Consider the following 22,469-nt stretch of genomic DNA (forward strand, 5'->3'; position numbering starts at 1 on the left):
TGGTCTACCGACCGACCAACAGGTGGAAACCAATATGCCCCTCTTCTTTGAAGGGGGGCATAACTAAAGTTTACCACTAACTAATAATGTCAAGCTTTGTGTCATCTTATTTAATATATACACAGTCAGCATGAAAATAACACTTGTGGTAAGATTTGCATGTACTATGCCAAAATTGTAGTCAGGATTTGACCCATAGTGCACTCGCCTCTGGCTCATGCACCTGGGTCAAACCCTGACTACTACTTCAGCAATTAGTGTATGCAAATCTTAACACCACTACCATATAAATATCACCCATCTACAAAAGGCCTATAAAAATGATACACTTTTCAAAAGAATCATTGATATGCTTCCAGATCAGTTAAAAAAAATTCACATTATTTTTTGCACATTCTATCAGTAACTGTTAATCAAAAGGGGTATTTTCAACAGATTTTTAAGTTTATTGAGTTACTAATCCTTCAGAAAATTCATTGCTCTTAGGCCAACAGATAGGGGTACCTGTAAAGTGCGAAACGAAATCGAAATGAAATCTATCAAAACGAAATCCACCGAAACAAAACAGATTGGATATAACCGAACTCTTTTAATTATAATAATTAACAAAATGTGTTTGTGAAACACAAATGCCCCCGATAATGGCCAATTCCGAAGATGGCCAAGGTCAAAAGGACAAATATCTTGGTACCAGTAGAAAGATCTTGGGTGGGGGGTGTCACCGACTTTGGATCCTCCTAACAAAGAAGTTATGATTGAAATAACAGGTCATCTCATACTTAAGTTAGATAAGGAATCAACTGGTAGAAGCTTTCAACTATTTAGTATTTGAGTGCTGTGGTCATTCTGTCGCTGTTAGTTAAAAAATAATAAACACAAGATGTACGTTCCATCTTGTTCACTTAATAAGATCACGAATTGTTGTTGTTTTATACATATCACACTCCCTGTATGACCATATTACTGAAAGCTAAATATATGTACAAATGTATTATAAAGTCTGTGAACAATGTAAGTATACACTGGATTATGTGTAAATATATGAGCGTTAAAGACGTTTTGCCACAAGATGGGGTGGGGCATTTAAACTCTGTGTGTTTTTTCCATTTACTACCCTCTGCTCACTAACACCTCACCTCTATCAATGCTGAAATTACAAGATTATTGAAAATGCTTTGAAAACTTTTATACAACCATCCAACTTTGCTTAATCAATTGATGGTGCAAAATTTTAAGATAAAATTGTTTTACCACTAAGTGTGAACAAATTCCTAAATGTTGACTTTGATCAAATTAAAGGGAAATTTTTAGCAACCCAAATTTTTTTTTACATGATAAATGATAGGATTAGTTATATGATAAAGATTTGTCATACTATTCTGTTGATATACGGCCTAGATAAGCTTCAGTAATAATTTGAAAACGTTAAAAATTGAAATTCCCGCCATCTATAGAGGCTGCCATGATGCGGAACTCTTTTGTATTCAAGACCACAAAAATCAATAATTTTGACGTCACACCGTCTATTCCGGTTTTGATGAGATTCTAAGATCATCAAAGATGTGTATGTGGTAGATTTTATGAATACATTGTAAATAGGTGGATGCCTTCCTGTCAAACAGTTAATTACACTAATATGCGAAGGGGAGATGTGAAAAAAGTTTTCCCCACCTAAATTCCTGACCCAACAAAGTTATTTGAAAAGAAAATAATATGTAAACTGTGGATCCATCATTTGTGTAATGACAAGTTGAGGTTTGAGACATTTACATGCATGAAGAAATGAGTACCATCTACATGGTCTGCGAATCGACTGAACGTCTTCTTTTCTTAAATTCTTCTTGCGAAAGAACGGGCTCAAATCTATACTGCTCCAAAACTTAACTGTTCGTGACTTGTCATGTTTATAGCGCTGCTGATGAAATAAACCGGAACCAACAGTGTGACATAATAAATCAAACTTCAATGGCCGCTCTCTTAGCGGTGGGTAATTTGAAATATAAGATAGATTAATATTGATTTAATTGTTAAGCAAGGATTTTTGTTGTTAAAGACTGCCGTTTACGATATCAGCAAAGTAATACTTTATTCATAAAGGCAACAATGTGGTTAGGGTTGCCTTTCCCTTTAAAGCATATTTGTCTGATTTTTTAGTATTAACTTTGCTACATTATAATTATTCAAATTCTTAAAATTTTGGTCCTGAGTTTTCCGTTTGGCGTTTTAACACTCATATATTCATGAACATTTGCATCAATTTAATTGTCTATCTTGTAAAACCAACAATATTCACATGTATACATACATTTGTCTTTAGAGCAAAAAAAAAACTGAAGCGTGTATTTATGCCCATGGGGGAATCAAATGCCGGTGACCCGCCCCACCCCCCGTAAGTTGGAAAGGGGAGGGGGGGAGGGGGGGGGCTTTCCAACATTTAAAACTTTGTTTCATTTCATATATTACAGGTACCCAACAGATAGATATTCATTTTGAATACTGGAAACATTTAATCACAAATGCATAATCTTTAAATCAAATAAGAAATTCCAAATATGATTTCCATGATGTCATTTTCGACTAAAAATGTCAATTCGCAAGATAGCAGGATTTTTAAGGCCTATCTGACGATGGTAAATTTGATTTCATAATGATCTTAGTTCTATTAGATATTTTGCACAGATTTGCTACCTTACTGCCCCTATACTGTCATACCTGTTGGGAGTTTGTCATAATAATAGAAGACAGGGTGTAAGAAATTAGAGTGGTGGGCTTCAGCTGGTTCTCCTGTGGCACGATCGATCCGGAAAATATCATTGCCTGGTCCTGAAAAATCCTTTCCATACTCCATAACAATGGCAATGATGCGTGTGGCATTGTGACCAGCATTCTTGTACAACTCGTCTATTAGGTTTATAGGAAACTCCTCTAAGTACTCGAACTCGAGCCCATTCCTGTATGAAACATATAAAGATTTCATCAGACCATTTACATGAATTCAGAAAGAGAGAGAGATGGATGGTTGGAAATACAACCCCAAGACTATAACAAGAGGCCCAAGGGCCACATCGCTCACCTGAGTTACCATGACCCATATTTCAAGATTTTCCTTACATATTTTAAGACTTTGATCCCCATTGTGGCCCGGAAAAACCTGAATCTGCACTACATGTATGTCAGGAAGCTTTCATGTAAATGTCAACTTCTTTGGCCCAATGGTTCTTGAGAAGAAGATTTTTAAAGCTTTTTCCTATATTTGTATGTAAAACTTTGATCCCCCCCCCCCCACTTGTGGCCCCATCCTACCCCCCGGGGGCCATGATTTGAACAAACTTGAATCTGCACTATGTCAGAAAGTTTTCATGTAAAAATCAGCTTTTCTGGCTCAGTGGTTCTTGAGAAGAAGATTTTTAAAGATTTTTCCTATATATTTGTATGTAAAACTTTGATCCCCTATTGTGGCCCCATCCAACCCCTGGGGCCCATGATTTGAACAAACTAGAATCTGCATTATATCAGGAAGCTTTCATGTAAATCTCAGCTTTTTTGACTTAGTGGTTCTTGAGAAGAAGATTTTAAAAGTTTTTCCCTATATATTTGTGTGCAAAACTTTGATCCCCTTTGGGGTCCCATCCTATCCCCGGGGGCCATGATTTGAACAAACTTAAATCTGCAATATGTCAGAAAGTTTTCATGTAAAAATCAGCTTTTCTGAATCAGTGGTTCTTGAGAAGATTTTTAAAGATTTTTCCTATATATTTGTATGTAAAACTTTGATCCCCTATTGTGGCCCCATCCAACCCCCGGGGCCCATGATTTGAACAAACTTGAATCTGCATTATGTCAGGAAGCTTTCATGTAAATCTCAGATTTTTAAAGTTTTTCTCTATATATTTGTGTGTAAAACTTTGATCCCCCCTTGGGGCCCCATCGTATCCCCGGGGGCCATGATTTGAACAAACTTGAATCTGCAATATGTCAGGAAGCTTTCAGGTAAATTTCAGCTCTTCTGGCCCAGTGGTTCTTGAGAAGAAGATTTTTAAATGACCCCACCCTATCTTTGCATTTTTGTGATTATCTCCCCTTTGAAAGGGACATGGCCCTTCATTTGAACAAACTTGAAAGCCCTTCACCCAAGGATGCTTTTGGCCATGTTTGGTTGAAATTGGTCCAGTGGTTCATGAGAAGAAGATGAAAATGTGAAAAGTTTACAGACAGACAGACGGAGAGACAGACAGACGGACGCGGACAAAATGTGATGAGAAAAGCTCACTTGAGCCTTCGGCTCAGGTGAGCTAAAAACCAGTTTAACGTACTTTAACTCTGTCATGGATTGAGATTTTCAAATTTGCATGGTAAACATAATTGGTCGATTAGTTACCACCCTACCCTAAGATATCTACAGTATAATATTTAAACTAATTTCTTGAAAAACATGGAAGTTTTAGATGTTTAAGCATTATCCAATCAAAATTATGGGGATATCAGCGGGTTTTTTCTCTCCCCACTGGTACTGGTAGCCATTCAATTGGGAAAAACAGCGTCAAAATCGAACAAATTGGGAATTTTCTACCAATGTATCGGTAAATGATTTCAAGTAAAAGAAAAAGGAATAAAGAACAAAACTAGAAGTATTCATCTCTTTACAAATTTATTTCTCTTGCTTTCATGTCGTCGTAGGCTCATTCTAGAATCGTCGTAGCTCTACAACACGCGCACTGCCATGATCTGTACTTTGGAGTTAATACCGAAAGTGAACATTTTAGTTAACTTGTACAACATTTTAGACTAAGTAAATAACGATGTCAGCGGTATTTTTTTCGGCAAGTGAATTGGGAATTTTTAGCATCAAAATTGGAAAAATCAAAATTTTTTGTGATTGAAAATGGTACCGTTTATCGGTACCAGTTATATAAGGGGGAAAAAACCGCTGGGATATGCAGGTGAATTTGACCATGCCAATCAATTATGTGTCTCCATATGCGCAAAGCAACACAACGAGCTCACTCCAATGATTACACATGTAAGTTATGTGATTTGCTCTTCATCAACTGAAAAATGATGAGGATTACCTGTATTAGTGCTCTGAAAAAAAAATTAGTGTCGCCGTCACTGCAGAACTATTGCATTTTCCACACCTAAAATTTCTATAATGACACTCTGTAAATTATGCAAGTTTCTCCTGATTGGAAAAAAATTATCGAATCGCAGATGGCATATTGCAAGTATTAGTAACATCATGATATACCAAGTTTTCGTCATTCCCTAATAAATTCGAACTTACTGGAAGCATCATAACAAGAGGCCCATGGGCCACATAGCTCACCTGAGTAGCAGTTCCTAGCAATAAACAAGCTTGAGCAAAACTATCATTATGTACAAGCCCATGTTTTGAATGGTGACTGGGTTAGTGTGAGGTAACGAATCAATAACCTTTGACTTGTGAAGATGCTCCTTCTATGACTGACAGTGACTTGACATCATCTGCTGTCAATAACTTGAACAATTGCAAACTGCCATTGTGTGAGTAGCTGAAGTTTTAAAAGCCTGAAGGTAACTACTACAGAGTAGCATATATTTATAACCAGACAAGTCTTCTTGTATCCCTTCCTAAGTTTTGTTGCTGTTGATATTACTTGGTTTGAAAGGGGAAAAAAAACAGCAAAGCTAAATATGACGTAACAATATACTGTTTACATCAACTGCATTTATTTCCCACAATAAATGAATAAGTGGATAATAGGTCTAAAGTCGTGTTGCAAGATGTTGAGGGTGTTCCCTCGTCTCAATGCCTTATACAGTCACACTGTGAAACATTTATGATCATGCAGGCATGTTGAAAGAATAAGCATCCCCTGTTGATCAATCACACCTGCTGTGAACACTATATCTTGATCAGGAAAACAGAGTAATCGGTATGAAGCATGTCAGATATCATTCAACCTAATGACGGGTTGTAATTGTAAATTAGATCATTATAACGACCATAGAATTTGCTAAATGCCAATTTTAAATGAGACTGTTGAAACCCTTGTAATATCAAATTATTTGTCAGTAGCCTGCCTTGATTTAAAAACTGATTATATGCAGAACATGCTCTTGCATATCAATTCAGTTGAGAGACTACACCATATGCAGATGATAATGGAATATTGCTACATAGATATGGGAAGTTCATGATGGAGATGCTAAAATCATCCAATTTGTCATAAAGTTAAGATGTTAGTTTGCCATTAACATCGATGTTCAATAAAATATCCAAGTATGAACCGGATGTGGAAGACACTGTGGTGTCTTTTATTTTGAATTCACTGGGATGTACATAATCGACATATGAATGAAAATGAGCACTGTTAATAGATAAAATGTTGCCGATGTACATGTATTTGAATGTTAAGTTGAAGACCATGCATAGTAAGAGTTTTTTCTTCTCATGTAGGAGCTTATGAATAAATTCTGCCTCTTGAGAATATAAAACAGGTCAACTAATAAAGGAGCACAATTTGTGCCCATGGGAATTCCAACAGACTGTTGGAAGACCTGATCACCATGCAAAGACTACATAGATATAGTGAATTTCTCTGTGCTTTAAATATATCAAATATTTTTTCACTTAGGGCAGTTTTATTTATTTAAGTGTTCATTGCAATTTCTGTGATTCATAAAATATTTCGAATACATTGTGTATCTTGTATGTCAATGAGGAAAATTTCATTTTATTGCAGTCATTTATAAGAAAGTTCTAACCATTTTAATACCATAAAGTTGAAAGAAAATCATTAAATATATTTATGGAGTATGACTCGGCACTTTTGTTGAAGTCATTCAACAGGTATTCCTACCATATACCTACAGTATAAATTTGATAACATTTCCAGCATCTATAAGAAAGTTATAATATTTTCAAAATTGTCAAATCCCAATTTAGCGCACGTGTATGCACGGGCTGGGAAGTAATTTCAACCATATCAAACAGTATGATATGGAGTAAGATACATCTAGAACATGAATTTCAAAATATTTGGATGAAAAACATGCACTTTTAAATTTTTTATCACACAATTTTTTAGATATTTTACATTATGCTGTGAATATCATTCAGTTTTCTTTATGAATGAGAGATCTTAGATGTTTTCATATTATCCAATCAAAATGATGCACATATGCATGCAGGTTGGTGATTTTGACCATACCAATCACATTAGAGTCACAAGATATAAATTTAAAGCAATATCATAGAAGAACAAACAAGAGGTCCACAGGCCTTATTCATTTTTTTGGAGGGTGAATATATCTTCATATCTCCCAAACATTCATGCAATAAATTGTTTTATTATACCGAAACAAAGCAACGCGTACACTGCAAAAATGCATTTGAAATTGGAGACTGCTCATCTATACATTGTATGTAGCTGAGATCGCCCTAACAGTAAATCATGCCGTCTACATATTAGAACATACAACAATGAAATACAGTGATATGATAACCATTTCTTGTATTTCCATTCTCCTTGAATGCTGATTTACTTGCTTGTTTTATAAAACAAGCAAGTATTAATTAGTATCAACCAAAATCAGGTGATTAAACTGTGTATCAGAAACCCACATACAAATATATTCCTTTTGTGCCTTACCAACTATGGAACCTTATATTGTGATATGTCACAATAAACTATGTTTACCTTGACGTAAAAGTTATGGAAAATGCACGAGGCTGCCGAAGTGGGTGAAATATGATGTTTGAGGGAGATATGAAGTTTTATCTCATACGTGTGGTGTATATTGAAAGTGAGATAAAGCATTAGCTTTATCACACACCCGTTTGATAAAGCACTTCCGGTCCGAACTACTTTTGATACTGTCCCCACTTGGATGACATATTTTTTGTGTTTATGCATATCCATGCATGAAATAAAGCGTAAAACTTATTATTCTGCATCTATTTAGAATTTCTTTTATAGCAAAATTAAAAGATGTTGCCCCCACTGACATATAATGCAAGTTACCGGCCACAAAAATGCCAACTCGGTCAAAATATGTCCACACTATTATCATCGACAAGGAATCGACCGTCTACTGGACAGGCCTAATCGAAAGTACCTCGACATGCTGCGGTACCAAGTATTCACAAGCAGTCTCTTTTTTCTGGAGCATATTAAATGTAACAAATCTCAACAGCTTTACTTACTAGGCTAGGCCTATTTAAAGTGCCTCAGGATTTCCTCTCGCCCTCATATCCAAAGAAACTACGTAAATAAAATCCAAATGCACAAACACTTCTACTTTTCATTGTAAACTTTTGAACATTCTAATAACGCTGCATTAAAATATTACTTTCATTGATCGTTAATTCGTTATTACAATAGTTTATTTCAAAACGACGACGACATCAAACTTTTATCAGAAGGTAAGGCCTACGTACGTCAAAAAATAAATACTCGGTCTATAGTTGTTACTTTGTTGGAATGGCAAAACCATTATTAATTATAAACTATAATCCCTTCTAAAACAATTTTCATCCATGGTTTCTTTTATAAAAATGCCCTTTTGTACTGTATATTAATGGTTTATAAGCGCACTATTTTTTCCCGCGTAAGGTAGACAGATTAAGCACGACGTCTGAGCCACAGATTCAAAACAAATTCAATCAGCTGTTTCTACCATACTGGAGATCATCTCAAAATTAAGTGAAAAGAAGACGCATGAGATAAATAGAACATCTATAATTGCGTATTTTGATATTTGGTTTATCCAACTCGTTGATATGGTGTATTTATTCGCTCGGCAAGCCTCGCGAATAAATACACCATATCAACTCGTTGGATAAACCAAATATCAAAACACGCAATATAGATATCCTCTATTTATCCTCCCTTGCACTTGACTGTCTTGACCAATCAGATTACGTGTTGCATAGAATTTTCATACTTTCATAATAAAATATGTTATATTAACATTACCTATATCATTATGATTATTTTGGGCCTGCCCTAGAGTCAGAACCATGGGATTGCAAAATTCACAATTTTGGTACATTCCTTTCTGCTATTTCCTAAATATGTATTTCGTTTTTATGTATCAGAAGAATTAAAGAAGAAGAATTTCAAATGATAAACACAATAATCACTATAATAATTTTGGCTCCACTTTGGAACCAATACCTCTACCCCTGGGATCTTGAAATTTACGATTTTGGTAAAGGGCTACCTGCTCTTCCTAAATATCCATTTACTTTCAATTTAGTATCAATATCATTAAAGGAAGATGTTATCTACTAAATATTTTACACATAAACACTTCATGCTAAGTTTGGTCCCGCCCTGGAGTCAGAACCTCTGCCCCAGGGATCATGAATGAAATTTACAATTTTGGCAGAGGCCTTCCTGCTCTACATGACTATATATATATTAAGCATTTAGTTTTTCTTACAGATGTGTAGAGGAAGAAGATTTTTAAAATATTGTCAATTTATGGCAGTTTTGCCCCATCCCTAAGGCCCTGGGGGTGGGGTGGGGTGGGGTGGGGTGCAGGAGTCTGTAATTTACACTTTAAGTCCCCCTTGTCCTTAAGATGTTTCATACCAAATTTGAAAAGAATTGGAATCATAGTTATCACGAAGAAGTTAAGAATGTTCATTAATTATTGTTGTCGCACAACAACGGACGCTGACCAATTGCAATAGGTCATTCGAGTGACTGACAGGTGACCTTATTTATTTATTTATTAAATTTACATTCATTTCTGTTGCAGTATTTCCGGCTGTCAAAATAGTTTGTACTATATTAATCAAGATTCATACACACATTGTTCACATTCATGAGGAAATGGATATAATTTTTTTAATAAAAATTGGTATCGAAGATAAAATCATTGGAAATGTGTGTGTGTGTGTGTTTGTGTGTGAAAATCATTCATGGATTCTTTATTTTTTTTTTTAAAGATCCTGTGGCCAGACTTTTATTTTTTTTAAGGTCCCAACAGCTAGTGATACTTACTCATTCAAAATAATGAGATCTCCAAGGACCCCAAACATTTGATATGTCCCTGAGGCCTCATTCAGTCTCTTCATTATGGTGTTTTCTATCTGGGTGATTGGGGCCCTGATGGAGGGCCAGGGAACCTGGTGGTACCGCCACTCCAACAGATGATGCAAGGCACGAGCTGAAAAAGTATATAGTGACAGAACTACTTCAAGCATCATAACACTTCCTGACAAACATTTCATTTGTTAAACATTCACAAACTAGAAAAGTTATAAATTAGAAATTCTGATAAATCGTTCACTAATTGTTCTTCTTTGAAAGCACTGGAATTGATTTTTGTTTTTTATTCCACCCATTTCAGGTGAAATTCTGAAATGATAAATCTGAAAATTGAAAGGCCTTCCTCTGCCTAAGCCAAGTATTATGAATAAGATTCATGAAAATATTCCAAGAAAACCAAGTTATTGCGTGCCATAGAAAGTGCTGCAAGACAGACAAATATATATGTTGCAACGTGGGTAGCATTGAAGGAAAACATGTCTGATCGTTTTATTGGTTTATTTGAACTGCCTTGTTATCTACTATAGCGACGTTATGGTTTACAAAGCATTATGATACCACAATTTCTGTGCCCGGAGTGTCATGTATTAAATACATGAGCGCATCCATGACACTCCGGGCACAGAAATAATGAATAATAGAATTCTAAAAACATTATTTGAACAGTTCTATTCAAATAAAGAATAAATTCATAATCACTAAATTAAGTTTTCTCTTTGGCTTTTGTTTTTGAAACCTGATTCGTAGATTGTGTCCAACGTTCCTTATCGTTCACTAATTGTTCTCCTTCTTTGAAAGCACTGGAATTGATTTTTGTTTTTTATTCCACCCATTTCAGGTGAAAACGTTGATCACATTTGTCACTGGTTCGCTTCCATCCAAGATTGAGCAGAGGGGTCTCCACAAGTGATACGCAGTTTCCTCAACCACATAAAACGTTGGCTGCATGTTAATCGGGAGGTTACAGGGAGGAAGTTTGGTGTGGCGGATGTGAGGTGACTGTTTCAAATTCTTGCATTTTGATGCCTCTTTGGTTTCCTTGGCAACACTGTCTATAGTTGTGTCAGTCTTGGTTGGGTTCAGACCACTGTCATGTTTGACCATTTCAGTTTGTTTTCTCTGGATTGGCATCATCTAGTTTATTGGACGTGATCTCCATCTTATCTGATTTATTGGATGTGATCTCTATCTTATCTGGTTTATTGGACGTGATCTCCATCTTATCTGGTTTATTGCACGTGATCTCTATCTTATATGGTTTATTGAATGTGATCTCTATCTTATCTGGTTTATTGGACGTGATCTCCATCTTATCTGGTTTATTGGAAGTGATCTCCATCTTATCTGGTTTATTGGATGTGATCTCTATCTTATCTGGTTAATTGGATGTGATCTCTATCTTATCTGGTTGATTGCACGTGATCTCTATCTTATCTGGTTTATTACAAGTGATCTCTATCTTATCTGGTTTATTGCACGTGATCTCTATCTTATCTGGTTCATTGCACGTGATCTCTATCTTATCTGGTTTATTACAAGTGATCTCTATCTTATCTGGTTTATTGAATGTGATCTCTATCTTATCTGGTTTATTGGATGTGATATCTTATCTGGTTTATTGGATGTGATCTCTATCTTATCTGGTTTATTGGATGTGATCTCTATCTTATCTGGTTTACTGGACGTGATCTCTATCTTATCTGGTTTATTGCACGTGATCTCCATCTTATCTGGTTTATTGGATGTGATCTCTATCTTATCTGGTTTATTACAAGTGATCTCCATCTTATCTGGTTTATTGGATGTGATCTCTATCTTATCTGGTTTATTGCACATGATCTCTATCTTATCTGGGTTGAATTCACCAGGGTCAGTGTTACTTGCATGGTTTTACTGGTTCACTACCAGAAGCTCCCACTGTTATATTTTCTGTTGCTGGATCTCTGGCTTCTTTGTCCACTGCTTGAGATGATGATTTTTATCCTCTGGTACATTTTACTGTATTTCTTCAAAAGTTCTGGGTTGCGATGTAGTCTGCATGTTGATCGTGCTATGGTTTGTTTTCAAAGCAATTCCGTAATTTGATGGTGGCTCATAGTGATCGCGTTTCCATGGCAATTTGGCATAGTATTTGTCGTCTCGAACTCGGTACATCTTGATGTTATCACTTGATTCGTTCTTGTCTGGTGTGTCCATAATTCTAATGTTCTCTGGATCCCAGAAGCATTCCAGTGCTTGTTCTACAGACATGTGCATAGCTATCACATTGTATATGTGATCACTGGCACTGTCTGTACGAGGCAATTGAGAAGTTGGTCCCAAAAGCAGAGATCCAATCTTCAAACTTCACAGATCCCCGGATGACTTGGTCCTCTACAATTCTCCAGTAATGATCTGCTCCGATTAACAACGAAATTACAAATTTGCTGTCAACGGAAACCGGGTGCACTAATTTGAATCCTTGAAGGTATGGCAGTTTTTTTAACTTCAGTAATTGGCTAGAAGGGTTGCTATAGATGGTACTATCAGAACTATAGGGACGTTAACGTTTACAAAGCATTATGACACCACAATAACGTTAGTGTAATACATGAGTGGGGCTAATCCATGACAATAAGGACGGACCAAGTGATTACTAAAAGACATCATAGAGATCTGTAAACTAGAATACAACGTAACCCCCCCCCCCCCCCCCCATCCTTTCAACCCATGCTTACCTGTGTACCTGAATCCATGGATGAAACCTCCTGCTGATTTTCTGAAATCCAGGGAATGAGTGACTGTGCCAGCAAAGAACATGTTTGGATTGTCAGCAGACTCATAATTGTAGTTAATCTTAGGGTATTTCTTGGTTCTCCCTCTTCCAGATGAAATCACTGTTTTGCTGATAATAATATTTACAAAGTAAATTAATTCATTGTACAAGAGTTTATTTAAAGTAGTTCTACCCTCATGCGACTTATCAATATTAATGGTTAAAAGTGGGAAAACTGTATTAATTTCAACTCAATATAGTTTCATTGATAACCAAAGAAAATATATATTGCCACCTTTTTTAAGATGTCAGACATACAAAACAGAAGTATAGGTAAAGATCAGAAAATCACACATGTTAGTAAAACAGAATATTAGAAATAGACAAAAACTTTTTAAATTGATAAATTTTTAATGTCAGCAGTTTATGAAAACTGCTTAAATTATTTATCAATAAGTCTAAATCAATTGTAAATATTAGGGAAAAGACATGATAGACATACAGTAGAGGAAATACCAGCATAGGAGTTATTGCTTTGACAACATTTTTAAAATTATAATCTAGGGCTGTATCAATATATCGATTATCGATATATACATCGGTATTTTTGAGCAATACGATAACCGACACAGCGAGTCCCGTATCGTTTAATATATTAAGAGTGGTTATCAACGTATCTTACAGCGAGATATTTCATGAACGAGTTAACAAATAAATTGAAAATATACGAACGAACTATCTAAATGTCATTTGCTCCATGACTGCATACAATGCAAACATGTGTCGAAAGTGTGCGCGTGGTGACGATACCTTGGTCTCAGTTTTCAAATATTACATATTTGTAGCTTGAAAAAACCAAAGTGTATCGTTTGTGGAACAGAGGTAGTAAGCTCTAGTGGTACAAGTAATTTAACAACACATTTGCAATGACATCATAAAGCTAATTGTCAGAAAAATGGCGAGAAATCTATCGATGAATGATGTATATGTAGTGATCAGAGTCAAACGTGATTTCCAGTCGCAAGTTTTGTATGAAGAAAATATATGAACAAATAAATGAAGTTATAATTCATTTGTGAATATATTCATCCTGAAAATAATTTCCTCTGCTGCCTTAGACTTAGAGCGGGAGATATTGTATCAGCAATTAGGGTGCAGAGAATGTGGATGCCCTTGTTTTCATGAAGAGAAAAATATGTTAACAATATTGATAAAAGCAAATAGATAATAATTTCATGCACAATTGTCTTTTATGATAGATTAATTCAAGCTAACACTATATGCAAATGAAACAAAAAGAATAGGTGAAGCTTTAAATTTTTTTTAATTTTTTATTATTTAATCATTTTAATACTCAAAATTAAGTGTAATTGTACTTTAATTGTATCGTCAATACGTATCGCATATCATCTCTGTATTGCAATACGAATTGTATCGAAATTTTCCAAACGATACCCAGCCCTAATAATCTATGGAAAATATTAACTTTTTCGCTATTAATAGTTTACCAAATTTTTTATTTCATACAGCAAATAAATTTCCTCTGAAAGATATACTTCTATCATGTGCAAAGTTTAATTTAAAAAAGATTTTTGCAAAAACCTATGACATTACACGAGGATCGATCTACCTTAAGAGTCAAAATCAGAAAGCATCAAACAATTTTTCCAAATTTACTTCTTTTCGTGAGATATGTCCGATTTCCGTTTTCTCAAAAAGATTTTGTCCGGGCGCGTTTTCTCATAAACGGTTAAAGATTGAGTCTTGAAACTTTCAGGGATGATAGATGGTGACTTGTAGCTCTGTAATAAGGTTTATCATCCATCACTTCCGGCCATCACTGGAAGTGAATGAAAGAAATGTTAAATTTATGCTTTTGAAACAAAACTTGCATGGAATAATGTAGCGTCAGTGGCCTAGTGGTTAGGCCGTCAGACTCTCAACCGAAAGGTCGTGGGTTCCAGTCCTGGCTGCGGCAGGGCTGACATTGTGTCCTTGGGAAAGGCACTTTACATGAATTTCCTCACTCCACCCAAGTGTAAAAGGGGTACCTGGCTATAGACAGTGAAAGATATTGTTAGAATGTTAGTGCTCTAGCGCTTGTAATGGCAGCTTGCACTGTATACTTCCTAGGAGGCTGAGAAAGTTCTAGATTGATATAAGGTCTGCCGGGGTAATAATGTACATTGATGTAAAGCACTTTGAGCAGCATACGCTGGAAAAGGCGCTATATAAAACCAATCATTATTATTATTAATAAGTATAGGTCTCTTTTGGAGTTTCAGAAAATGTGAGAATTACCGGAAGTTAAAACAGCAACTTCCATCTTTTAGAGAAAAACTTGAAAAATTGGTCTTTAAATCAAGTTTTTAACATGATTTTCACATATATTACTGACATTGTCCATCTCTAGATTAACCGTCAAATACTTTTTCAAAATTCACTTCCATTCATGAGATATGACCAATTTCTGTTTTGTCAATGAAATTTTCTCTGCATGGGTGTTTTCTCATAATCATTTGAAGATTCAGTCTTAAAACTTTCTGGGATAATAAATGCATGGTGACTTGTAGATGTGACATATGTGTTTCAATTTTGTTGCTGTCACATCTGTTGTCCACTGGAAGTAGTTTAAAAATATGTAATTTTTAATTAGTTTCGTTTCCACATGACATTGTTCATAATAGAGTCAAACAGAGCTAGTGTTTCAAGTGATAGCATTTCCACCGGAAGTCGATCGGTTCTTCTAAACCGAAAGTTTGTCCAAAAAATGAGCATTTTTCATATAAACTTTCAGGGACTAATTTTGCACACTCATTGTGGAATTTTCAGTCATTTTTGGTCTTCCGATATACCAGAAGTAAAAAAAAAAACAAGAGTACCGCAAACGGTACAATATACGCCCGTCGGACAGTGAAATTCAACCTGGAAGCATATTGCATGTGCACTCTGAATTGATACAATAACACACATTCTGAATAGAAAAGCCTTAAAGTGGGTCATGGTGCACCAATCCATCTGACATGTGAACTGATTATGTATTTCTCCGGGAGTGAGGTTGAAACAAAATGTTGGTGCAATATCTACATGTATCTATGATGATAAAAAGTCCAGGAAACCATTTGATCTACTTTTAGCCCTAAAGTAGGTCATGGTGCACCAATTAAGTTGAAATGTTAACTGATTATGTATTTCTCTGAAAAGGGAGGTTGCGACTAAATTTCAGAGTTCCGATTTTACCTGTGACCATACAAAAAAAAATCTGGAAAACTGTTTGAACTACTTCTAACCCTAAAGTACTGTAGGTCATTGTGTGCCAATCCAGCTGAAATGTTAACTGCACTTGTCTTCCTCCAAGAGGAAGCCTTTGACTAAATATCTGTATCTATAATGAAAAAAAAAGGCCGGAAAACTGTCTGACCTATTTTTAGTCCAAAAGTAGGTCAAGGATGGACCAATCCAGTTGAAATGCAAACTGAACTTGTACTACTCTGAGAGGAAGCCTTTGACTAAATATCAGGGCAATATCTGTATACATAATGAAGAAAAGCCTGGAAAACTGACCTATTTTTAGTCCAAAAGTAGGTCAAGGATGGATGACAACAATTGCAATAAACTCAGGTAACCTAAAAATACAAGTAGTTTACACCGCCGCAGTATAATCGTGGTCCCGCGAAGCCCTGCTATGAAAAACCGCGACAGTGTTATGCGGAAAGGATTAACTTTCCGTCGCAGGGACGCAGTAAATAAGTGATCCGCGTTGGCCTTCCCCATAAGGGTGGGGGCATAATTTTAACAAACTTGAATCTAGACTATGTCAGGAAGCTTTTGGGTAAATGTCTCAGTGTTTTTTCAGAGGAAGATTTTTAAAGAATTTCCTATATATTTGTAGGTAAAGTTGGATCCCCTATTGTGGCTCCATCCTGCCCCTGGGGGCTAAGATTTTAAGAAACTTGAATCTGCACTATGTCAGGAAGCTTTCATGTATATGTCCCAGTGTTTTTTCAGAGGAAGATTTTTAAAGAATTTCCTACATATTTTGTAGGTAAAACTTGGATCCGCTATTGTGGCCCCATCCTACCCCTGGGGGCTAAGATTTTAACGAACTTGAATCTGCACTATATCATGAAGCTTTCATGTAAATGTCCCAGTGATTTTTCAGAGGAAGATTTTTAAAGATTTTCCCTTTAGGCCACACCAATTTGTAAAATAGTTCTTCAGATTTTCAAACAAAAAAAGTGAAGCGAGAGGGCGAAATTATTTTACAAATATTATTTTTAATTTTGGAGATAAAAATTATGAGGCGAGCGAATACAAGAAATATAAATATTTTTAATTGAATAAAGTGTGATTTTAAAAAGCGGGCGCCTAAAAATAAAGATCCAAAATCATCAGATATCATTTGTTTACCACATAAACTTAAATATTTTTCAACTTTGTTGATATAGTTTACAATAAATAAGAAGTATTTCAGGTTTCAGACTTATTTTCTTTATACCTAATACATGTACTTTGCAACATTAACTGATAAGGTCTTTTTGAAGAATTTTATTTAAGTTCCATTTCTACAAACTTTCGATTCAGAGATATGCATATTGCTAGGGACACATCCAGTTTTGACATAATCATTGCAATCTCCATTGCATCGCTTTGAGCATTTTCTTGAATTTTGATAGGACATCACCAAACCTTTTGTGAATTTGTCGTTAACTGTCGGTCCGGTTTATAATAGTCCTCGATCAGTACCCCTTGCTTCTTGTAAGAGGCGAATAAATGGGCCGGTCCTTCAGATAGGACTGCAAAAACTGAGATCCTTGTCACAGCAGGTGTGGCACGATAAAGATCCCTAAGTGCCATAAGCGCTGAGCATAGGCCTAAATTTTGCAGACCTTCACCGGCAATGGTAACGTCTTCATGTGAGTGAAATATTCTCAAGAGAGACTTAAGTCAATATATAATCAATCAATCAATCATACGCTGTCGATGTTTCTAAATAATGGCATCGAATAGCGCTTCAAAAGTTCCATCGGCTTCCAGTTCGATTCCAGCATAAGGAACAACTTCCAATCCAGTGTTATGAAGTATCGTACATATTAAGATAAACACCATGAATAACCGTATTACACTGTTAGGAAATTTCTCGAGAGCCCGCGCTTCTGTCATTTTGTCAGCACATACATCAAGGTCATTTGTGCGCTTGTTGTAAAAACTCGAAAAAAAATTACGGATATTTTTGAACACGCGGGCGGATATTATTTTTGATAATATTATAATTTGGATTTATTACAAATAGAAGCGGCGAATCCGATGAACTAGATTACAAATTGGCATGGCCTTATATTTGTATGTAAAATTTTGATCCCCTATTATGGCCCCCATCCTACCCCTGGGGGCCATGATTGTAACAAACTTGAATTTGTCAGGAATTAAGCTTTCATGTAAATTTGTACTTTCCTGGCACAGTGGTTCTTGAGAAAAAGATTTTCAAAGATTTTACCTATATATTTGCATGTATAACTTTGATCCCCTATATCCTACCACCTGAGAATTAGTTAAAAGTATCACTAGACCCAAGGGCTATACAATCTATAGTAATTTTCCTGTTCTGCATATCTATGCTAAATTCTAATATTCAGCAGCAGTATAAAGCAAGATGTGTTCTTCAAACACAAATCCCCCCCCCCCCCCCACCAAAATGCTCATACTGATGAAAGACTTTACCATTAGCTTGGCCCCACCATGAAGTCAAAACCTGACTACCCCGGAGGTCATGAAAGGACTCGGTGCGTTTGGGGCCAAATTCGGCCCTGTGTTCAAATTAAAAGATATCCCTCAAAGTTCTTTAATAAGGTATATGTTTTTATAAAATGACTATCATATGTCCGCAAGAAGCTTTATTTTTATATAATACATACGTAAATACAGTATAGTTTATGATAACGTTGTGCCATTTTGACGTTACGGTATGCGACGTCATGAACAAGAAGGCTGGGTCTTATTATTTTGGCAAAAATAAAAGTGTACTGATATGGTACGGTATGTAATAACGATTGATTGATTGAATATAGTTTTACGTCCCTCTCGAGAATATTTCACTCATATGGAGACGTCACCACTGCCAGTGAAGGGCTGCAAAATTTAGGCCTATGCTCGGCGCTTATGGCCATTGAGCAGGGAGGGATCTTTATTGTGCCACACCTGCTGTGACACGGGACCTCGGTTTTTGCGGTCTCATCCGAAGGACCGCCCCATTTAGTCGCCTCTTATGACAAGCAAGGGGGTACTGAGGACCTATTCTAACCCAGATCCCCACGGGATATGTAATAACGAGAGGGAATGTTACATACAGTGGCAGAAATGGCGAAGGTATGTACAGGGTAACAATAATTTTTGGTACATAGCGTCGTCATTTGCAACCGCGTGCGGTGACTGCACCTTTTTAGGCCGATTTTGGGACCGTCTCGTTATTATATAGCATGCCGTATCAGTGTACTAGCTGTGATTATTATTTGAAAAGTTTAATTGACTCACTCCGAAAGTTTTCATGAATTGTAAATGATTCAATGTGACGGATGCTACGATTTGAATGACGATTTGTGTAACGGTATTTAATAATTGTAGAGTATTAACCCATATATTCAATTAATTTTATCATTCAGTACATGTTTGTGTCTTTACATTTGGATTAAATTGCATTGTTTAAATATGAATTAAATGAATATCAATTGTATACATGGTGAATGAGTACATGAAACTATACTTATGTGTATACATGTATATACATCATGTTCAATCTCCCCCCTCCCCCCCAGAACACTAAAGGTGTATTCAGCGAAGACACTAAAAAATGCTACATTGGATACAGTGAAAAGAACATGAAATTCATTCAAAGTAATGTGAGAAGAAATATTAAAATGTTTTGGAATAAAAAAAAAACCCATGACATTGGGACTGAGAATGTACTGCACACGTATTCAACACTATCCCAATGAAAAGAATATAACTAAAAATAATCTTGTGGGATTTTAAGATTCAAGATTTTAGCATATGCATATGTATCTATTTAAAAAATATATCATAAATACTTTTTTTATATACAACACATCTTTCAATGCATTGGTATTTACGCAATTGAAACAGTTTGAATTATAAATCAATATTATCGTCTCAAACCGCGTCCAAAGTCCGCATGGGAAAGGATTGTACCTTAAGGCAGCCCCCCCCCCCCCCCCCCCCCTCCTTGTTACATGTCTGATTTAGTCCTGTTCGGTCAGTTTCTAATGATGAATGAAGTAGTGACAGTTTAAAGTGTACAAAAGTAAATTCTTTTATGACAATTCACTACCATATATAATACCGTCAGTCAAAGGTTTGTATTATCCAGTAGTTTGTTGTCATTAACTTAAGTGAAAGGTTTAAATTATAATCTATACTTTGAATCCTACATGTAGAGTATTAATTGTTTATGGTTTTACATCGTATTGACATTATTTCAGCCATTTTACGGCAGTATATATATAAATAAAATAAAAAATGACTCTAAAGAAAATTAATCACCGGTATTAATTGAAAATGGAAGAAGGATATTAAACAATGTTCCAGTTTTGTACAGATGATTTCATGATATATTGTGATCTGGTTCTGTCCTTATTACTTAGCGCACAGATGTAATAACTTCAATTCCAGGGGTGGTGTTCCGGTGACCCACTTTAGATCCGCACATGATTTAAATATGCGATGTTGTTTGCACACGCCAATATAAATGTTATGTCAACGGTGGATGGATGGGCAGAGTGTAAAGGTCTCCATGTGCGTGAAAATCGTGCTCTACGTAGGGCCTACTACTTGAACAAATGTTCCACGTTTTGATGATGAAAATAACCAGTATTATGTATCTTTTGAAAGGACCATGATATAGAAAACATATCCCAGTGCCCAGTATATTACCACATTAGATTCCACAAAAAAATATTACAGGAATTTAGCAACAGAACTTGCCCCCACTTTATTTTGACAATGTAGTTTTTCCATAATTCTAACATATGAAGTTTGATTTACCCTGCACCCCCTCCCCTTTATGGTAGTAGTGAATGTTTGTGGGAATGAATTGAAACCCACGTCCTGATGTCAATCAACCGTTTCACAAAACGTAAACATTTATGCTGCCTACTTGAATGTGCTGTTTGAAAAATATTTCATTAGTAATCATGTGCGTGTATACAAAATTAATTTGTCACGAATGTACGTATATGACAGAAAATAACTTTAATATGTATACGATGTGACCGTTGGACCGAGCGAAGCATACAATGATCATTGGAGTGTCCCAAGTGGTAATCATAATTCCATTAAGTACGGTAGATTATGATTCATTTAAAAATATATATTTTGAATGAAATTTTCCTTGCGCTAAACACCCAATAACATCTCAATATTAAAGGGGTTTATATGGGAAAAACAGTTTTACAGGATCGGCCTATTCATTGAACGCGGGAAATAAAACGCAAGGCGACGTAAACTGTGCATTGTGACGTCATATTTAGCCTTAACTTTTTTCTCTTTTTCAAAGCAAACAATTATAAACAACAATAATACATTCCGTATGCAATGAAAAAGGCCGTTAAAACTAAACAAAATTAACCAATAAATTCAAAATCGTAAAAAAGTAACCGTAATTTTATCGTATATTCTTATTCAAAGAAACTCATGAACTCGTTCATCTATTTAGTCGTATTACGGTTTTATATGTATTTATTGCTAAAACCTGTTACAATGATAATTATACTATTCACTTTGAACCAACTGAGTGTTTAAATTACGAATTGCACATCAGAGTCTTCTATTATTGGCATTCAAAATAAAACACGAATAACTGTTGAAGCAGGTAATGAAAAAATAAATGGCGGCGCCCATATGGATCACGAAAATTTCAGTGAACATACATAGAGATTATCTCTTTTTCTTTTGCTGATTTTAACTTTTTTCTTTTACATACGTGTTACCTTTAGAGCCTTGCTTCGCGGATGGGCCTTTGGCCCGTCCGAGCTTTGCTCGGTATAATATTTATCCATGTATAACACAAAGCGATGTATGACAGGCACATAGAATGGGGGGGGGGGGGGGGGGGGGGGGGGGTGCTTTCTTAACAATATATATTTTTGTAGTAAAGATATATTTGGTGACTTCCCCAGGCCACTTTTTAAAAAAGTAATAGTGAATGGTAAGAATGCAGTTTCGAAGTAGTACTAATAGAAGTTATGAATTGAATTCATGTATAGAAGGAGCAACCCCATTTACCCCCCGGAATGAAGAACTAGAAGTTAGGGAAAACGTAAAGTTTAATAAATATTATATTTAATGAAAATATATTTGATGCATGTCAACCCTAACCCTCCCACACACAAATTAGGATTTTGAAGAACATGTTGGCTTTTTGTTTCAATTTTACAAGTATTATTTTTAGACATAGTGAAGTCAACTTCTCCGGCTCCCCGCTTCCACTTGAAAAAACCGATCCTTCGTGTCTATAATAAAATAGCTAATATACTTATATTCACGAAAGGGTAACACGTTACGAATACTGGGGTGATTAGAAAATTATAACAATAAAATGCTGCAGATATAGACTTAGGCCTATATATAGTCGTATAGCACGATGGCATATGCACTGTAAT

At 35.6% G+C, this 22,469-nt stretch overlaps 1 protein-coding gene across 2 annotated transcripts in view; it reads right to left on the reverse strand.

The window, feature by feature from the left end:
• The window catches only part of LOC125671003 (FAD-dependent oxidoreductase domain-containing protein 2-like), a 147,895-nt gene that overhangs the window by 22,800 nt on the left and 102,626 nt on the right, over positions 1-22,469 (reverse strand). For both annotated transcript variants that reach the window (XM_048906479.2, XM_048906478.2), the window contains 3 exons: positions 12,758-12,924; positions 9,993-10,158; positions 2,713-2,951 (listed from right to left, as the gene is read on the reverse strand). In XM_048906479.2, the coding sequence (XP_048762436.1) occupies positions 2,713-2,951; positions 9,993-10,158; positions 12,758-12,924 (572 nt within the window). The remainder of the gene's footprint in view (positions 1-2,712; positions 2,952-9,992; positions 10,159-12,757; positions 12,925-22,469) is intronic.

The sequence above is a fragment of the Ostrea edulis genome, chromosome 4 (genome assembly GCF_947568905.1).
Source record: "Ostrea edulis chromosome 4, xbOstEdul1.1, whole genome shotgun sequence".
NCBI classification, from domain to species: domain Eukaryota; kingdom Metazoa; phylum Mollusca; class Bivalvia; order Ostreida; family Ostreidae; genus Ostrea; species Ostrea edulis.